This window comes from Pocillopora damicornis, chromosome 4, assembly GCF_964200805.1.
Source record: "Pocillopora damicornis chromosome 4, jaPocDami1.2, whole genome shotgun sequence".
NCBI classification, from domain to species: Eukaryota; Metazoa; Cnidaria; class Anthozoa; order Scleractinia; family Pocilloporidae; genus Pocillopora; species Pocillopora damicornis.
In genome coordinates, this window is record NC_142673.1 from 11648494 (window position 1) to 11664587 (window position 16094).

Consider the following 16094-nt stretch of genomic DNA (forward strand, 5'->3'; position numbering starts at 1 on the left):
GATCTGGGAAAGCGTCATATGATCGGAATCGACAATGGGGAATTGAAAAGAAGTCGTTAGTGGGAAAATAGGGGCACAAAGAATGGTTTCTTTTTCGCTTTGTCACGGCCTCAGGACAAAGAAAACAATCCGAGTCCCAACGAAGAACCGATCTCTGGATGTTCGCATTCCGCGCCCATGTCTCTGTAGAGCATCGATGCGGGGAATTAGTTCGATTCCTCTTTGGAACTAAGATTTTCTTTTAACGTCCCACATTCATGACATGACGAAGAACCTCTTTCATGCGTCGTGAGTGGTGTTTAAGCAGCCCCTAGTTGGGCTATGAGGACTTTTCCCTCCTGCTCTTTAAAGGAACTTGATCAAACGAACTTTAAGTTTGCAACCCCTGCGGAGAATGTCTCGGGATTCTCAGGGGATCTAAATTAACCGAACTAGAAGCAAGAGGATTAAGACGGATCCGAAATTTGGGCTCTTCCTTGGTGTAGAAGACAGCGTCACTATTGAATGCCGCCTCATTAACCTACTGTTTCCGCCTTTTTATTCTCTATTGTTTTACGTTAACTGTGTCTTCTACACCGAAAAGAACCGAAATTTGCTAGAGGAAAAGGATTGGAGAATACATATCCCCTATCGTTGGTATATGAGGGCTTTTTCTATACGTGAATGTACGCGAAAATCAGGACACCGAAAAGAAGACTTAAATCGAATAAATATGTTTAAAGCGATTAACGTTTCGATTCTGGGGAGACCCTTAGAGTCTACTCTTGATAAAAAACGGCCAATGGATGTTCTACTAACAAAGATGTTCATGTGTTGTTATTTTACTGAATGCCCATAACACTTGTTTCGCGACGAAAAGGCTAGTGATCTGTACTTCTTGCCGTAGTCTATTTGATGCCTTACTGTCACGGTTATTCCAACACTGTTTGCAACACAAAATGTAATTTCTGACGTTTGAGAGACATGGGAACGAATTAGTCAGAAATTAATATTCTGACGGCACGTTTGAGAGGTTCGCATGGCATCATGGTAGTTTCGGGTTATTTAAGCGTTTCGCGGGGAAATTAGGTCATTCTACGTCGGTCAGTCTTAGGTTGGGCCACTTTCTTTTATTTATTTATTTTTTATTTAATGTAATTTTGCTTTACAACTCTATGTAAAACATCACTCCTTTCATTGAATTTTCTGTGTAATTTAGTAGTGTAACTAGGTTTATTTTAGTTACCCTTTCCTCGGGGTATAGTGCTGCTGCATTAGATGAGGAATACGTTTCCACATATATTTTGGCCACTTCTAAAGAGTGGTTTTTTAGTGGTTTTTCGTATCTGGCGTAGCACAGCCTATTTTTGTATAACCCTTTATTTTCAGTGAATACTTGCAGAACATTGTAGATTGTAGTAGGATATGTAGACTACAAGACTGGCTGACTTCTCCTAAATAAACTTTCACATTGAATATCTCGTCTGAGTGTAGTCAGAATCTTCAACGGACACCCCCAAGAGGCTGTGCTATGCCTAACGTCCTCTACTTCGAGACTGTGGAAGACGAAGTGACTACTGTTTAATAATAATATAATAAAGTGATTATGGCGAGAGATAGCGCAATCCTCGACCAATCAGAGTTCGAAAATGTTCTAATCGCTAACAAATAGACATAGTAATTTGGCTTAATCAACTGTGTTGATAATGTAAATTGACCACCATCAATTGGCCACTGTAAAGAGTTTCTAAGTGGACGTTTTTAGCTTCTTTAGTTATATCCCCCCACTGGCGCAACACCACAGCTTCTTCAGAAACTTACTCTCTAACATCAGTTAACTCGGCGACAATATCGGTCATTTCGACGACCCGACATTCATCAAAATTACGTTAACTTGATACATGACATGGTCAATGAAGTTGAATACTGAGATATGTTTTCAGTCTTTTCTTTATTAATTCAAAGTTGAATTTATAAACCTTGTCGTTCATGTCTTTCTTGTAGTTTGGTTTCTGCCCTAGCAAGTACTATAAAATAAACATCGCTGACAATTTGAAAAATTCCAGCGCGATTTCTCCTCAAATAAATACTTGCTTAAAAGTTCACGCAATCAAGAGAACTAAAAATTGTAAGCTGCCCCTGTTATCTATGGTAGGTGTGAGCCTTAACCCCCGAACTAGTCAATTTTAGGGGACAGTGGAAAGAGGAAACAAGTGTGCAGTCAATTTCAGTGGATGAATTACAAGACACTTTGAACGATTCGAAACTGAATCCTGAAGCTTTTAAAATTGACAACTCGTACTTTTTTCTACAGTACATCAATCAATTCCGATGTACGATTTGATTTTGTGGCTTCCTACATATATCAGTAATAATAAAGAAAACCGTAATAATATCTAACAAGGGAACCCAACTCGCCAAGGTGGATTTCAGGGGGATTCTACATACACAATAAAAGCTAAAACGATGCGATTAAAGATAGGTCAGAGCCAGGAAAGCGGGGAGGGTGAGCGAGGGAACAGAAGTTTAAGTTAAATTAATTTCAAATTTTTACAGTTCGTTTTACTTTGCTATCAAAGTGAACATTTGGAAAGAATTACATTTTGTAAGAGCAACAGATCGAACTGAAATGATTGTGAAGTTACCGTTATCTCAGTCAGTCAGTCTGTTAAATATTCTAACGTAATTCAACATATTCGTCAAGAGAATGGTTTCTTTTATTATAATTTTTTTTTGTTTTGTTTTAGGTGCGTTTTTCCTTTTCTTTTTTTTTTTTTTCACTGACAATTTTAATGAAATAGTTTCTGTACAATAATTTACATAAGGCGTGTGTTCCTATAAGCTCTCTTAACATTTACGTGTTTTTGGGTATTCGCCTGCAGGTCTCCTCATTCATTTAGGTACTGGTAGGCATATGATGGTTACTCTCCTTCGTCTAGATCGGTTGTAAATGATGAAGTAGAAATGGCTGCTGCAAACAAAATATCTAAACTTCCAAGCAACTCGAAAGATTTCTGCTGGAAATGAATTTCACTGCCAATCTTGTCTTTTAACCTGGAGAATAGTTGATCCACTTTTGCCGACTGACCAAACACAGGTCCGTAGATATCTAAAGACCAGAAAGTAAGCTCCTGAGAAGTCTGTCATGGAATGAAAATTCTTATCCATACGTTCATATCACCCACGATCATTGGAACGTATCTTAAAGTATGTTAACATACTTTAATGCAGATTAAAACATTAAAAAATGTCTAGTTTTCAACTTTCAAGTCAGTCCTTGCAGAACAAAAACTATTCGTTTTCAAAAGGTTAACGGTTTCCCCTTCTGTACGTGTCAAAGTTTCAGTTTCCTTAGAGAGGTTTAAGTGGTGAAAGGTTGGTAATTACCAAAAGCCATGCGTATTTACCTGCCAACCTCAGAACGCTTTTAGGACGCAAACACCGTGCACTTCAGGAAAATTAGATGACCTAGTTAACAAATACACTATACTGATAAGAAAAGGACAAAAAAGGACAAAACTGAAGCTTACCAAGAACTGCATTTGTGACATCGATAAGAAGAACTGTATACCGCGGATTACTAACATATCTGTAAGGAAATATATGATGTTAGCTGACGTCTGTCGTTCCATGAATAACACAGCACCAAGTCATAAATTTCTAGATAATGTGCAGTCCTAGCATCATGACCTCGCGGCAAATATCTTTCCTTCCAGTCCTCTCAATCAGTCAAGAAATACATGGTATTTCATAAAAATTTATCTCGTCCTCACTGGTTAACTCATGTCATTAACTCATAAACAGCTTAATTGCGTGGATACAAGTCCATTTACTTGAAACAATGGTGATTAACTTTTAAACAAAAACCGCGAAAGATTTACGAGGTTAACCGTGTCAAAATGTTAGTAATACATTTAACGACTATTATACACAGTTAAGGTACAAAAACTGATTACAAAGTATCTAGCACACTATTAGTACCTTGTGATGAACTCTAGAATAGGAACCAAGCCATCCTCATCCCTCCCCGCCAGTGCTCTCTTCAGACCCTTTCGCCGTATTAACTCTTGGAGAAGACTGACAAGAAGTGGAGTGCGACAATAGGAAGGCTGTCAAAAAAAATGTTTATAACAGTTAAACTGAGTAACAAACCTGTATGCATATGTATCATACTTTCTCTCAGAACCAGGACCCATTTTAAAAGACAGCTGGACATCTGAAATACTTATTAAAAGTAGAAAAAGACAAAAAAGTAAAACAGATCCTTTGCAATGAAAAGCTTAAACCAACCTTCCTCAGAACGGAATCAAGAGCCTTTGAGTACTGAAACGTTTTTAACAATTGGTCATGTTCCTTCAACTTGTGTTTCCTTTGTGCTGACACAACAAAATCTCCCTGAAACGATGTAGAAGTTAAATGAAAAAATTAATTAATTAGGAAATAGGACATAATGAAACCCATATTAAGCGGACCTCATGTTAGGCAGTCACCAGCCAAAATTCTGAATTTATTTTCCCACAATTATTTGCAAAACTCCCCTGGCATAGGGTGTGCAAGGGATCCCCTACAACTTCTAAACATATGTATAAAAATATCTATCGTCTTTTAGGTCTAAGAGTGGGTTCAGATTTTGATCACTATGGTCACTTAAAGTCGGTATGGCTAGAGTCACAGTAGCAAATGAGCGTAACCGTCTTTTCAACCCCGAATGAAAAACACAGAGAACAAGAAGTAACCAAAACATTTTAATTATGTTAAATTTCAGGTTGATTCTTTTCATAAAATCGATTCAAGGTATTAGTTACGCTGGAACCTTCCTTACATATTTAGCTAGCTTCAATTTAAATTCTTTCTTTATGAGAAGAGCAATGAAAGATTTATCAGGAAAAATAAGCTATGCACTAACTTCTGTTTGATGATGCAAGAAAAAGTTCCTTTTTTATTGTATTATGATACACCAGTTTAAGGAAACTATATAAATTGTGCAAACGTGCACATTGTACCTTATCAGGCTGGAATTTTTTGCCACGTACGAAGTAACGATACGTTCCAGCTGTTAGCTTCTTGGCTGTTTGGACTTCATCTTGTACTTCTTGTTTTATTCGATATTTTATGGACAGGTACCCATTTGCCATACCAGTCACGACATGTGTATTGCCAGGCTATTATAATTGTAAATAAACAAGGGTATAAAATAGCAATAAACATAATATTAAAACATACCAGCAAAAACAACAGCTAAAACAATTTTGGCGTTTTACTGTAAAGAAAAGCAAAGGCCATTATCTAGTTTTCATACACAACTTGTAAAAAGGCTGTGATGATTCATTGCAGCTAAAAGACTGGTGGATTATCTTATACATTGTAATGCAGTTTTTCTCCTTGAGAGATTGAAAAACATTGTCAAAACTTTGAAAGCACTAAGTGTACAAACAACTAGTTAAAAAATGCTATATATGTCCCATTTCCAAAGGTACTACAAGAAGCAAGGTGTACACTTCCCTTCAACACTAAGGTTTTATAGAACATACAATTCCAGCCACTTAATCACAGTTTGTGGACTACAAACAGCAGTGAAAAGCAGATTACATCTTCCTTGTCCTTAAGAGTGATCCATGCTCAATTGCAAATTTTTTAAACTGATGACCTTGGTTAACAATTATCCATCAGAAACTTACTGAAACAGCAAGGCTAAGGATAGGTGATGGATAATCCATGCTGTGAACAACTGTATAATCTTGAATATCGTAAATTTTAACATGCCTAAAGGAGATAAAAATACCATGAGCTACCCTGTCCAAGAATCAAGTAAGACAAGAAATCAAATGGTTTCACAAAATCTTGTACACATAAGGCTGATTCTCAAAACAACCAAGTATAACCAATTATTGTTACCTGCAGGCTGAAAGTTCACTGAAATAGTTTTTGATCCAATTGAGCAAAAGAGGTGTTTAATTAAAAAAAAACCTTAAAATAAAATAAATGTACCATATTCCTGTTTTAATTTTTTGATAAAACAACAAACTGATGATGTAATGCCTGCTTCCACCTTAGCCATATCATGAATGTTTTTACACCATGTACAGCTGCCATTTTATAGATTTCAGGGATAGCCTTTCTGTACACAGTATCACATCACACTAAATTTCAAACCTGTCTAGCGATGCAGACAACAGACGTCTATAATCTCCATCAAAGCAAATAGATGTAATGGTTTTCTGGTGGTTTGAGAATCCAGCTAGGAGTCTTCCACCTCCTAATATATCCCAAACTTTGATGATGTTAGAACCTGTTGAAAGGAGAATTACAATATGGAGAAAACACCTTAACTATACCACCCCCTCCCCCCCCCCCAACCTGCCAACACTTTGGCTTAAAATCATCTCTCGATTCATATCTTAGGTGGCTCTGAGCTCATTCTTTCTTGTATTGAGTACAGTATTCAGTACAATGCTTCAGTTATGAGGCAAAAAGTGGGCACAAACATTTGTATTCAATGCTGACAAAACTACTCCTAAATAATATGCTTTAAGTTTTAAGCTTTAAGAGCACCCTCCAAGTGCATGTAAGAGCAAAAGTGATGGTAAGCACCTTTGAAAAACTGCTGTATTCTTAGAGAGAGTTGGGTATAACTTTGTCTACAACAGCCTTGGAAACTTACTTTCCTGCAAAATAATGTTCCAATCCAAAATAGATATAGTAAATTCTTTTCTGTTCCAATTTACTCTTGGACTCAGATCATAAGAGAGCAGTGTTCCAAAGTGAAGGACAAGCCTGTTTTCTCACAAGAATGACACAGTGAATGATAACTTGGTAATCTGTATCTATTTTACTCCTGATATACCCTTCATATCACTTTTCAGAAAAGTGTAAAAAATTTCAAAAGCCACTCACAAGAAAGAACTGCACTCAAATAACCACTCCACCTGAGTTGCAAAAAAATTAACATGTGCTGCATTGTCTAATATAAATAATTCAGTCCACTAAGAAAATAAGTTGTAATTTATATAGATATCAGGTTACGATCAAACTACAGTTGAATTTCTCTCTGCAACCACCTCTTGTAAGCGAGAACTTTTTCAAAATACCAAACCTTAATGTAACCACCTTTCCTAGGCAACCAACCCTCCTAAGCAACCAGTTTCAGAGATGCTTGTTTACAATTTTCAATTGTTGTTAACCTTCCATAGGTGATCATATCACAAACAAACAATTTTATCTCTCACAAGCAAAAACTTGAAATTGCTTCAATAAATGTTGTAACCTGGGGTAACAAACAAGCCAATTTTCTTTCACATGCATTTTCATAGATGCTGTATTACTTAATTTTTGAGATACAGAACAATTGCCATAGATACCAAAATTTCTTTCTTGAATAAGCTGCTAAAAGTTATCACTATGGGTTTCAATAAGCGCAGGTGAAAGGGGCTGGTCACCACATGCAAATTACCCAAAATACAGACCCCATGTCAGCTGCCCTCTGGTAAGCAGCCATCTCCCGTGCAAGTAACCACCCATTTTGGGTGGTCACTTAGCAAAGGTTCGACTGCAGTTTAATAACTTATGCTTTTCTTCACTTGAGGAATATTGTAATATATTTGACATAAAATAAAAAAACATCAACAAATGAAAATAGTTAGAAACCATTTTGACCTAAAATTAATTTCCATACTCATTTACAGTCATATGTGCTGGTTATTTCACTCACCAGCTGACACACATATTCCACCTGTTGGAAAGATCTGTACACTTTCCACTGGAGAGCCATGATCCATAGATAAAACACTACCCTGGCTGCGTGCATCCCATACCTTGAGCCAGTGGTCATAGGCACCTATCACAAAGCATATGATAATAACATGATAGCAAACAACACTGAAATTTTTTAAAAACCCTTTTGGTTGTAATCAATAAATACACAAACAAAGATTTCCCTACGGTAACATTTGAAAATAAAAAATTGCCAAGCTCTGATAAAATCCTGTTTATTGACACACAACATAAAACAAAATATTAGCAACTTGGAGTAATCAACAACTAAAATGGGCTGGTACAAAAGGAGTCAAAAGATTTGTTTTGATTGGTTTTTGACAGGATTTATAGCCATCTTCTCATTTAATAGCAAGTCACATGTAAAAACCATACCAATTACCTGTCCACATGTAATTTAAGCACTGTTGATAACTAGGATGTTATGTTACCCATTACACACAATTTGTACTTGTCTAAAAGCTTGAAAAAAAAATTAAGAATACCCGTAACAAAGAGGTCCTTACTGCTCTGGCTAGAAACACCACAGCGTACATAATCCTGCCAAAGCATAACAAACAGGGATTGTTATCACGACTAAGGTCTCTATTAATTTTACAATAAACAGCTATTTTAAGTCCAATGACTATAGCTCTGTAACTGTTCAAATATTTGAAAAACAAAACACTCTTCCACAACGTCCTTTCACAATGCTGTATGTTCAAAATTGCTTTTAAACACAATTTCATCAGAATAATGAAAAATTATGTACTAACTGTAAGTTTCTTCATATTAATAATTCAATAACCATGGGCAGGTTTACCTCATGCTCCTTAAATGTTGTTATACTTTGCCCAGTTGCTATATCCCAACACACTACAGACCGATCATCAGAGCCAGACATCACATGCAAGTTGTCCAACATAAACTTGGTAACCTGAACTGAGCTGAAGAAAAAAACACCAAGGAAAAAACTATTGTTCAGATCAAACATGAAACAGCTCAGAATTTCACACAGAAAAGCTGCTTAACTTTGTTATAAACTGTATTGTGATGTTGTAATTTTGTCCACAAATGACTGAAATATCCAAACTAAACATAAGAGATATCAAAGTAAATTCCTTAGTTTTCTCTAAATGTCAAACTAAGAGCACCATGAACATGTGAAATTCCTCTAAAGAGTTTATTGTGTTATAAAAAATGATATCAGACATCAGGAAATGCAAGAAAAACTGTAGAGGACTCAAGTGGTTAAATTAGCATTAAAAGTCGGAGGGTTCTCTGACCACTGTCAAGAATTATTAGTTCAATTTCAATGCCCTCCTCTAAATTTCACTCAGATGTCAAGAATACATGTATTTTCCAGTTATACAACACAATTCCACAGCTACTTAATTTCTTATAAAAAACCCAGGTATCTGCATACAATTAAGTTTCCTCGTGCCTGACTAGCTCGTTTTCTGCAACACAATCACATTCTAGAAATATTTACTGTGCTAACTTTTATGAATTGTTAAACCATTAGTATCTTTGAGCATTTAGTTCATCAGTGCTAGTGGAGCATTATTGTATATTATTGTTTGGCTGGTTATCACATTATTTACTTATTCAGATTTCTTTCTGAAGTAGAAATCTTCTTTAAAACCAGGGGTGTAGTGTGAGATCTTTTATACAGAAAAGTAGAAAATATTGAGCAACAAAGGCACTTCAAACTAGGGGGATCTGAGGATATGCTCCCCCTTGTCACTGATATTGCACCAAATATAGGGAGTGAAAATCAATCTTATAAAATATTTTATATGTTACCTAGTATGCCCCTTAAATTCTCTCAAAACAGCTCTACTGTTGACATCAAATAGCTGAAATATAAATAACATCATGGGTTTGATTTTTGAAATTTCAAAGATTCTATGTTTAAGTTCTTCTCCTCCCTTCTTAAAAAGACAAAATTACAGTGAATATAAGAATGATTCTTAAGGAAAATTTCATTCAAAAATTCTAATTCTACCATACTATCCCTAGCTAAAATTTCAGCTTCTTAAGAAATCCTTTGAAATCCCTGACATTAACTTGAATCTGGGCTCACAAACAATTTACTGGTAATTGGAAGGAAAGAAAACCCTCTTTTACCTTCCCTTGGACACCTTATCAAACAAAATAAGGTTGTTTAAGAAGACAATGCCAATTAAGCATGAACCAGTAAAAGGAAGCAATATGTGACCAGTTTCCAATCAACTTAAAGCTCTTTAATTCAACTGACATATCCTCAAGTAAGTTAATCTAACAAATTTTTAACAATCAGTCATTAACCCCATTTGATGCCAACCCTACTGAGAAGTCCTTTGTCAATGCAAATTTTTCAGAATCCTTACTAGTTTTGAGTTGGAGAGGCCAGGTTATTTTACATCTGCAATGCTGAGGATTTGATTGTTACTCTCTTACTTTTGACGTACTGAGTATGTGATACATCAGACCTCAACTTTGGAAACAAAACAAAGGCAGACTTTTGGGCACATCTTGTAAATACCTGCACTGAGCCATTCTCTCTTCCAGCAACTATCAATTTCCCATCATTACGAAAACTACCACAGTAAACTTTTTCCTTAAAATTTGAGAATGATTTGTTGACTTGGTTTGTGCTGGAACTGTAAATTTGGATCTGTAATAGAACACTCAAATGATTAGATAATGTAAATTAACACTAATAGCTAATTTGTAAAATTGTGATTGAAGTTAGCTGTTCATAACAAGGATAAGGTTTACCTGTGGGTTGCATTGGGTGAATTGACATCACTGATCATTAGTACATGGTAATAAAGCCACACTGCTATGATAAAACCTCGCTCGCACGATCTCGCATAAATTTCCCCTAAGAGCATTTCTCAGTTATTTGCTATCTGCATTCTTGGAATCCCCGTTGGCTCGAACTGCTTTCCGTTTTCCTTGTCATTTCTCGTACGCCTGACATTTTCTACTGCATGCCGCAACGGTTACATATAACTCAAGACCCCATGAGCTAGGGATCGTAACTATAACTTACCAACACTGAACACAACAAAATGCCTTAAAAATTCTGTAATTGCTTCGTAATTACGCAGCAAAATCATACTCACACGTGACGAGCAAGTAGCTATAAAATCGTGGGGCTTTGATCTACAGAAATCCACGTGGCTAACTGTACCGTACTCCTTGACGATAATGGGAAACTGAAAAACAAATAAAATCTCCAATGCAATAACACCATTTTTATATTCTCTCCGGAGTAAGGATGAGCTTATTTCTTACGCTAAGTTTTTTCCAATATCTTGTTTCGCTTGTCTGACGAGTAGCGATTTTAGGGAACTTGCGGACCCCCAGGCGCTGGAACTCCGCCATTTTGTTGCTGAAGTGAAAACCAGCGGTGAAAGTTATCTTCAATCACTCTTTAGTGTAAGTTTCCAAATCGTGTCCCAGAAGGAGTGCGCTGAGAGCTTGATGGGGCAGATGATGGAAGAAGAAGCATTTATATTTTTTCAATTAAGGTAAACAAAGAAAGTGTACTGCAACAATATTTTTCGAACTAGATTTCAAACTCATGGTAAAAATTTTTAACGAAATGTTCGACATGACCCGTACCATCATAATTTTAATGCGTTGTAACTGTTTACTTTGTCTTTACACGTTTCATTCAAATTAGGTTAACTGGAGGGTCTCCAATTAGGGTTCTTCAATCCCGCGACCCCGACTTAAATTTTCTCTCAATCCCGTAATCCCAATGGTTCATACCGGCCAATCCCGATCCCGATCATACAATTTTGTCCTAACCCATTTCCTAAACTTAGAAGGGCCTTTCCGGTGGGTGATGATTTTCTTAACCAGCATTGATCCGTTGAAGTCTGTTGTCACCGTAAGGCGTGAGTTTATCTCTTTTCACCAAAATGATAATATTGTTAATGTAAGAAGTTTTCAAAGTTTTGCCCTAATAACGAAAGCTAGTCACGGTAACGACTTCCTTTCATTAAACTTACAAACGTATAGGCACAGGTACATCAGTATCAAAGAAACGAATGACAATTTCAACAAGTGCATAAAACACAAAAGGTCACAGCAATCCCATAGTTCCATAACAACGGAGATAAAGAAAAATGGGTTGTCTTCATTAAGCCTTTTTAGGCAACATTTCCAGAGTTTCTTGGGTAGTCTAACACCGTGAAAAGTTTATCTTTGTGATGCACAACCAAGTGAATATTCTTCACATCTAGTGTCATATAACTAAACGGGTTAAGAGCATCGTATCGGTATAATTCTGAGACTTGCTGGAGGTTTTTCAACGCCGTTAAGCATTTCAGTTGACGCAGTAGTCTTAAACCACGTTACCTTATAGGCCATTGAGGATTTTTGATAAATTGACAACTTCGCTTCTAATATAACTTTCATTCCCGCGCAATACTGAACTGAAGAGTGTCATTGAGCAGCCCGACCGCCCCGTGAATGCTAGAGAGCCTCTATGCCTGGTGCTTTTCATGACTGAGTGGATCAATTCCTTCGTAAATTCTCTGACATCCCGGTTCTCGGTTCGTTTATGTGATTATTTCCCGAATCTCGCTTCTCAAAATCGCCGAGTCCCTTCTTACTTTAAATTCCCAGATCCTGGCCTTTAAATAAGCCCGATCCTGGATCCCGAAAAATCTATTGAAGACCTTCTGACTAAACATGCGCGCGCAGGTGAAACCTTGGGGAGGTTAATCTATTTCAAGAAATAATTACAATTATGTTGCATCTGTACAATCAGAATATACAATACCTCCCAGGTTTGATCTAAGACAATAAGTAGTGGACTAAGTTGAGAATCTTAAAAGCACTCAGCTGAACATGTTTGCTTACAACTGGGAAAGTTACACAAGTCGCTGTGAACATGTGAAGTTGTGTCTGTCAATAGATGTTTTTTCAACCTAATGGAAAAATGCATATGGCGAACTGTCTCACCAAAGTAACCAGGGTGACATTTCGTACATGTGAACTAATATTTAACTAGGGATTTTGAGGGGGTCCGGAACAGGATCTTTAAAGCTGAAGTTATTTTTTTTTTATCAAGATCTTAACAGAAAATTTTTTATTTGTATTTTTATTCATTGTTTCCCCTCATATTTGTGACCCTTTGAGAAACTTTGCTGTTTGACGGGAGTATTCTGCTGTGTATGCCGTGGGAAATATTATTACCCAAATATCATTTTAAGACCCAGCGAAACAGATGACACGTAACGGCGTTACATTGCTTGAAATAGAATAAATTGTCTTCCGAAAGGAAGACCATGCCGTTGAAGGGAAGGGGGAAAAGGGTGTCTATACTCTAAAATAGACAATTCAAAGAATGGTCATTGCACTTGGAGCAACTATTTCTCTGACAACTGCAAATTTTTTTATGGAATTGTCTTTTTGACAGAAGCCCATAAGGTGTCATTTTCGGAGTACACTGGGTGTAATTTTACTTTATTTTACATTAACACCCCCTAGAAGCTGACTTCTCACCCTTCCACACAGCCTCAGTCTCTGACCAAATGTATATTTTTTTAACTGAAACCTTACCATTCAAAATCGAGTCTAATGGTAGATTTTACGAGGTTACTCGAGAAAAGAGCGATTACATGATGCTTAATTTTGAGCAAAACACCTCGTTTGCCATTGAAATTGTTTTAAGGACACGGCAACAGACCTTCACCTTTCTTCACAGACAAGAAACAATATCCTTATTTACGCCAATGAACCCACCAGCCACGAAACTAACAAACTCCAAACTGTTCAGTTCACAATGTCGAGGTTAATCAATGCTCCAGTCTTTCTCTTAGCAGTTAAAGCAGCAGTTCAGACTCGCCGCTCAGTCTTCTTTTGTCGTATTTTAGTCTTGAGAACTCATCCAAGGAAAGCTTTTGATCGTGTTCAGCCAAGTTAGCTTCTGTCTTAGTCTTTGGAATCCTTACTGAGTAACGTTCGCAGCAATAACAAGACACGGCACCTACAAAAAACAATCCAAGCCGTGAAGCCTTACATTATATTTTCCCTTGATTAATTTTGGGAAAAGCAATACAATAACAGCCATTTTAGGTCATTTTTTAGGCAACGATTGATATTGAACGGAAGTGCGTTATGTAAATGAAAGTAGTTTTTTTCCAGACATTACTCGGTGTTGTCGTTTTCCAAATGGCTTATTTTCTCCAGCTTATACAAGATTGAATAGATAGAATAGGTTTTTAAAAAGGAAAAGGTTCTTCAAAATTTATAACAAACTCAAAATTAAAAGTACCTACATATCAAAATGAGACCAAGCAAAAAGATGCCAACGACTTGCCACACTAAAAGACCCCAAAGAGGTTGATCAGGGACTGTGGAGTCCTCGGATGCTCTCCGAAATGCAGAGTAAGGGTCCAAAGACTCCTCAAATTTGACGACATCATTATTTGATTTTACTGCATGAAAGGTTATGTTATATCTCTGAGTCATCTCGAAAGTCTGGGAAAAAAACTATGGAGACTTATTAAAATGACAGGTAGGATAAACGAGATCAATTAATAGAGTAATACTTTTTTACACATTTTCCGCAACCAAGTGTAATCAGGAGAACATACAATTGGAGCGCCGAAGGCACTATTTTGTGATGGATTATGGCAAGTTAATTTGGAAGCATCCAAAGTGCGCTAGAAAACAAAACCCACCATATTACTGAAATTACAAGTTTTTCTCTTCAAAGACCTCACATGAAGGGCATTTTTGAGAATGTCTGATTTTGATATAAACTTATTTGAAAACTGGGTGCACTCGATCCTAATTGAAAAGGAATCCTTGGTAGTGTTTGCTTTATATGCAAATCAAAGCCTGCTTTTCTTTTGACAGCAAGTCACTGTTAAGGAGAATTAGTGTCATTTGCTCTCCCCTATATCAGGATCGCTTTCTAAATACCTTGTTACCTTGTCAACGTCCCAATGCAAAGGAAAAGCGAGCTTTAAAAAAATTGACCTCTGTCGATTTCACTGCCGGTACAAGAAATTTTTTGAGCCGCATTTGAAGGAGCCTTATTGGATTGTAATTTCAACTTGCAGATGTTCTCCAGGTGTAAAGCCTGTAAAATCTTATGTCAAACAATGCCGACTAATACATCATGCTACCACCAAATCTACATTAGAACTTGATTTTGGCCCCCATGTTGACCAATTAATTGTAAGAGAAGGTCCCTTTTCGTTAATTTGGAATAAGATTCTATACACTACTTTTTAATTGATTATCTCCTGCTGTTTTTCCACTGCTGATATAGAGATATCTTTCATTAATAAAACATTTGCAGTCTATATATCGCACAAATAGTTAATCTCATGTCATCTCTTCAAGCAAAAAATTTTGAAAAGTCAACTTTTTGAACTATCGATCAGGCCAAGGGGAAATACCTTGTATTATCAAAGAATATTTCTCTTTCCTGTTTGATTTTTCGAGAGGTCGTTTTCTGTCGAGGAGAACACTTTTTAACTCGAAGATGGACGAAAATATTACAGAAGTCGACACAACTGAGAAGATTAATCTGTAATAACTATTGACTGAGTCCTAACGCCCTGTTTGTATGGTATTCACCCGTGTTTAACGGTCTCTTGAAGCGCAACGACACAAATAAAACTAAGAATAAAATCTGAAGTAAAATTTTTTCCATTTTTATCTCCCTAGATCGGTCTATATCAATTTCAGTACTTTTAAATTCAGAGTTTAAATTTCCTCTACGCAATGCAAATTATCTTTCTTCCTCAGTAAGACTGTTTTATTGGGCAAATATTAAACGCGAACGATACGCAAGTCACTTGCTTGCTAATGACCTAAGGGTCCAACTGTAAGATAACAGGATACCATGTATCGTTATGAGCTTAATCATAAAGATCACAATTTTCTCAATTGTGACTGATTTAAGAAACTCCTAGTTTCCACCCCAAGTTGTCATCGGATAGTTTGTCATCGGAGAGTTCAATAAGCCAATCACATTCAAAGTCGTAGATTATATCAACCAATCACATTCAAAGTTGCAGTTTAAACCAACCAGTCATAACACATTAAACAATTTACGCCTCCCTCGTGAAAAAGCAACGACACAAAGAATTGAACTCCACTCAGTCCTATTACCATTACTTATTGTCCTGGTTTTACGCTACGCCACCATTTTGTTGATGCCGTTAATTAACGATTAGTCAATGCATTTTTGAGCGAAATTTTGATTAAAATTTAAATTTAGTGATAAATTATGGCATAAAATGGCGTTTATATCGTGTTTGACCCTTATCCTGCGGAGCCTGTAGTTTGCAGTCACGCCACAATTCTTGGTTCGAATGAAGGATCGCAAGGGACTGCTCCCTCTT

At 36.6% G+C, this 16094-nt stretch overlaps 2 protein-coding genes across 2 annotated transcripts; both read right to left on the reverse strand.

Moving 5' to 3' along the window:
- Positions 1–2674: 2674 nt before the first annotated feature.
- Positions 2675–12408, reverse strand: LOC113686059 (U3 small nucleolar RNA-associated protein 15 homolog). Its single transcript, XM_027203652.2, has 15 exons — positions 12085–12408; positions 11014–11198; positions 10842–10934; positions 10256–10387; positions 9535–9587; positions 8552–8675; positions 8235–8289; positions 7688–7813; positions 6133–6268; positions 5658–5742; positions 4983–5141; positions 4270–4374; positions 3961–4088; positions 3510–3568; positions 2675–3088 (listed from the first exon to the last, which is right to left on the reverse strand). The coding sequence occupies exons 2-15, from the start codon at positions 11101–11103 to the stop codon at positions 2901–2903; spliced, it is 1533 nt and encodes a 510-aa protein (XP_027059453.1). The 5' UTR covers positions 11104–11198; positions 12085–12408; the 3' UTR covers positions 2675–2900.
- Positions 12409–13178: 770 nt separating this feature from the next.
- LOC149046814 (uncharacterized) lies at positions 13179–14808 on the reverse strand. The gene is made up of 3 exons (XM_089203805.1): positions 14670–14808; positions 14013–14214; positions 13179–13720 (listed from the first exon to the last, which is right to left on the reverse strand). Exons 2-3 carry the CDS (start codon positions 14203–14205, stop codon positions 13557–13559), a joined length of 357 nt encoding a protein of 118 aa, XP_089059931.1. The 5' UTR covers positions 14206–14214; positions 14670–14808; the 3' UTR covers positions 13179–13556.
- Between the last annotated feature and the right edge of the window lie 1286 nt (positions 14809–16094).

What these genes read in the sequence shown, in the direction of transcription:
- LOC149046814 (XM_089203805.1), bottom strand. Translation starts at nt 14,205, where the DNA reads ATGACTCAGAGATATAACATAACCTTTCATGCAGTAAAATCAAATAAT. An exon ending in GCTTGGTCTCATTTTGATAT is followed by an intron (nt 13,721 to 14,012) that starts GTAGGTACTTTT and finishes TGTTTTTTGTAG; the next exon opens with GTGCCGTGTCTTGTTATTGC.
- LOC113686059 (XM_027203652.2), bottom strand. Translation starts at nt 11,103, where the DNA reads ATGGCGGAGTTCCAGCGCCTGGGGGTCCGCAAGTTCCCTAAAATCGCT. An exon ending in CAACATTTAAGGAGCATGAG is followed by an intron (nt 8,290 to 8,551) that starts GTAAACCTGCCC and finishes ATGCTTTGGCAG; the next exon opens with GATTATGTACGCTGTGGTGT. An exon ending in TTGTCTGCATCGCTAGACAG is followed by an intron (nt 5,743 to 6,132) that starts GTTTGAAATTTA and finishes TATCTCCTTTAG; the next exon opens with GCATGTTAAAATTTACGATA.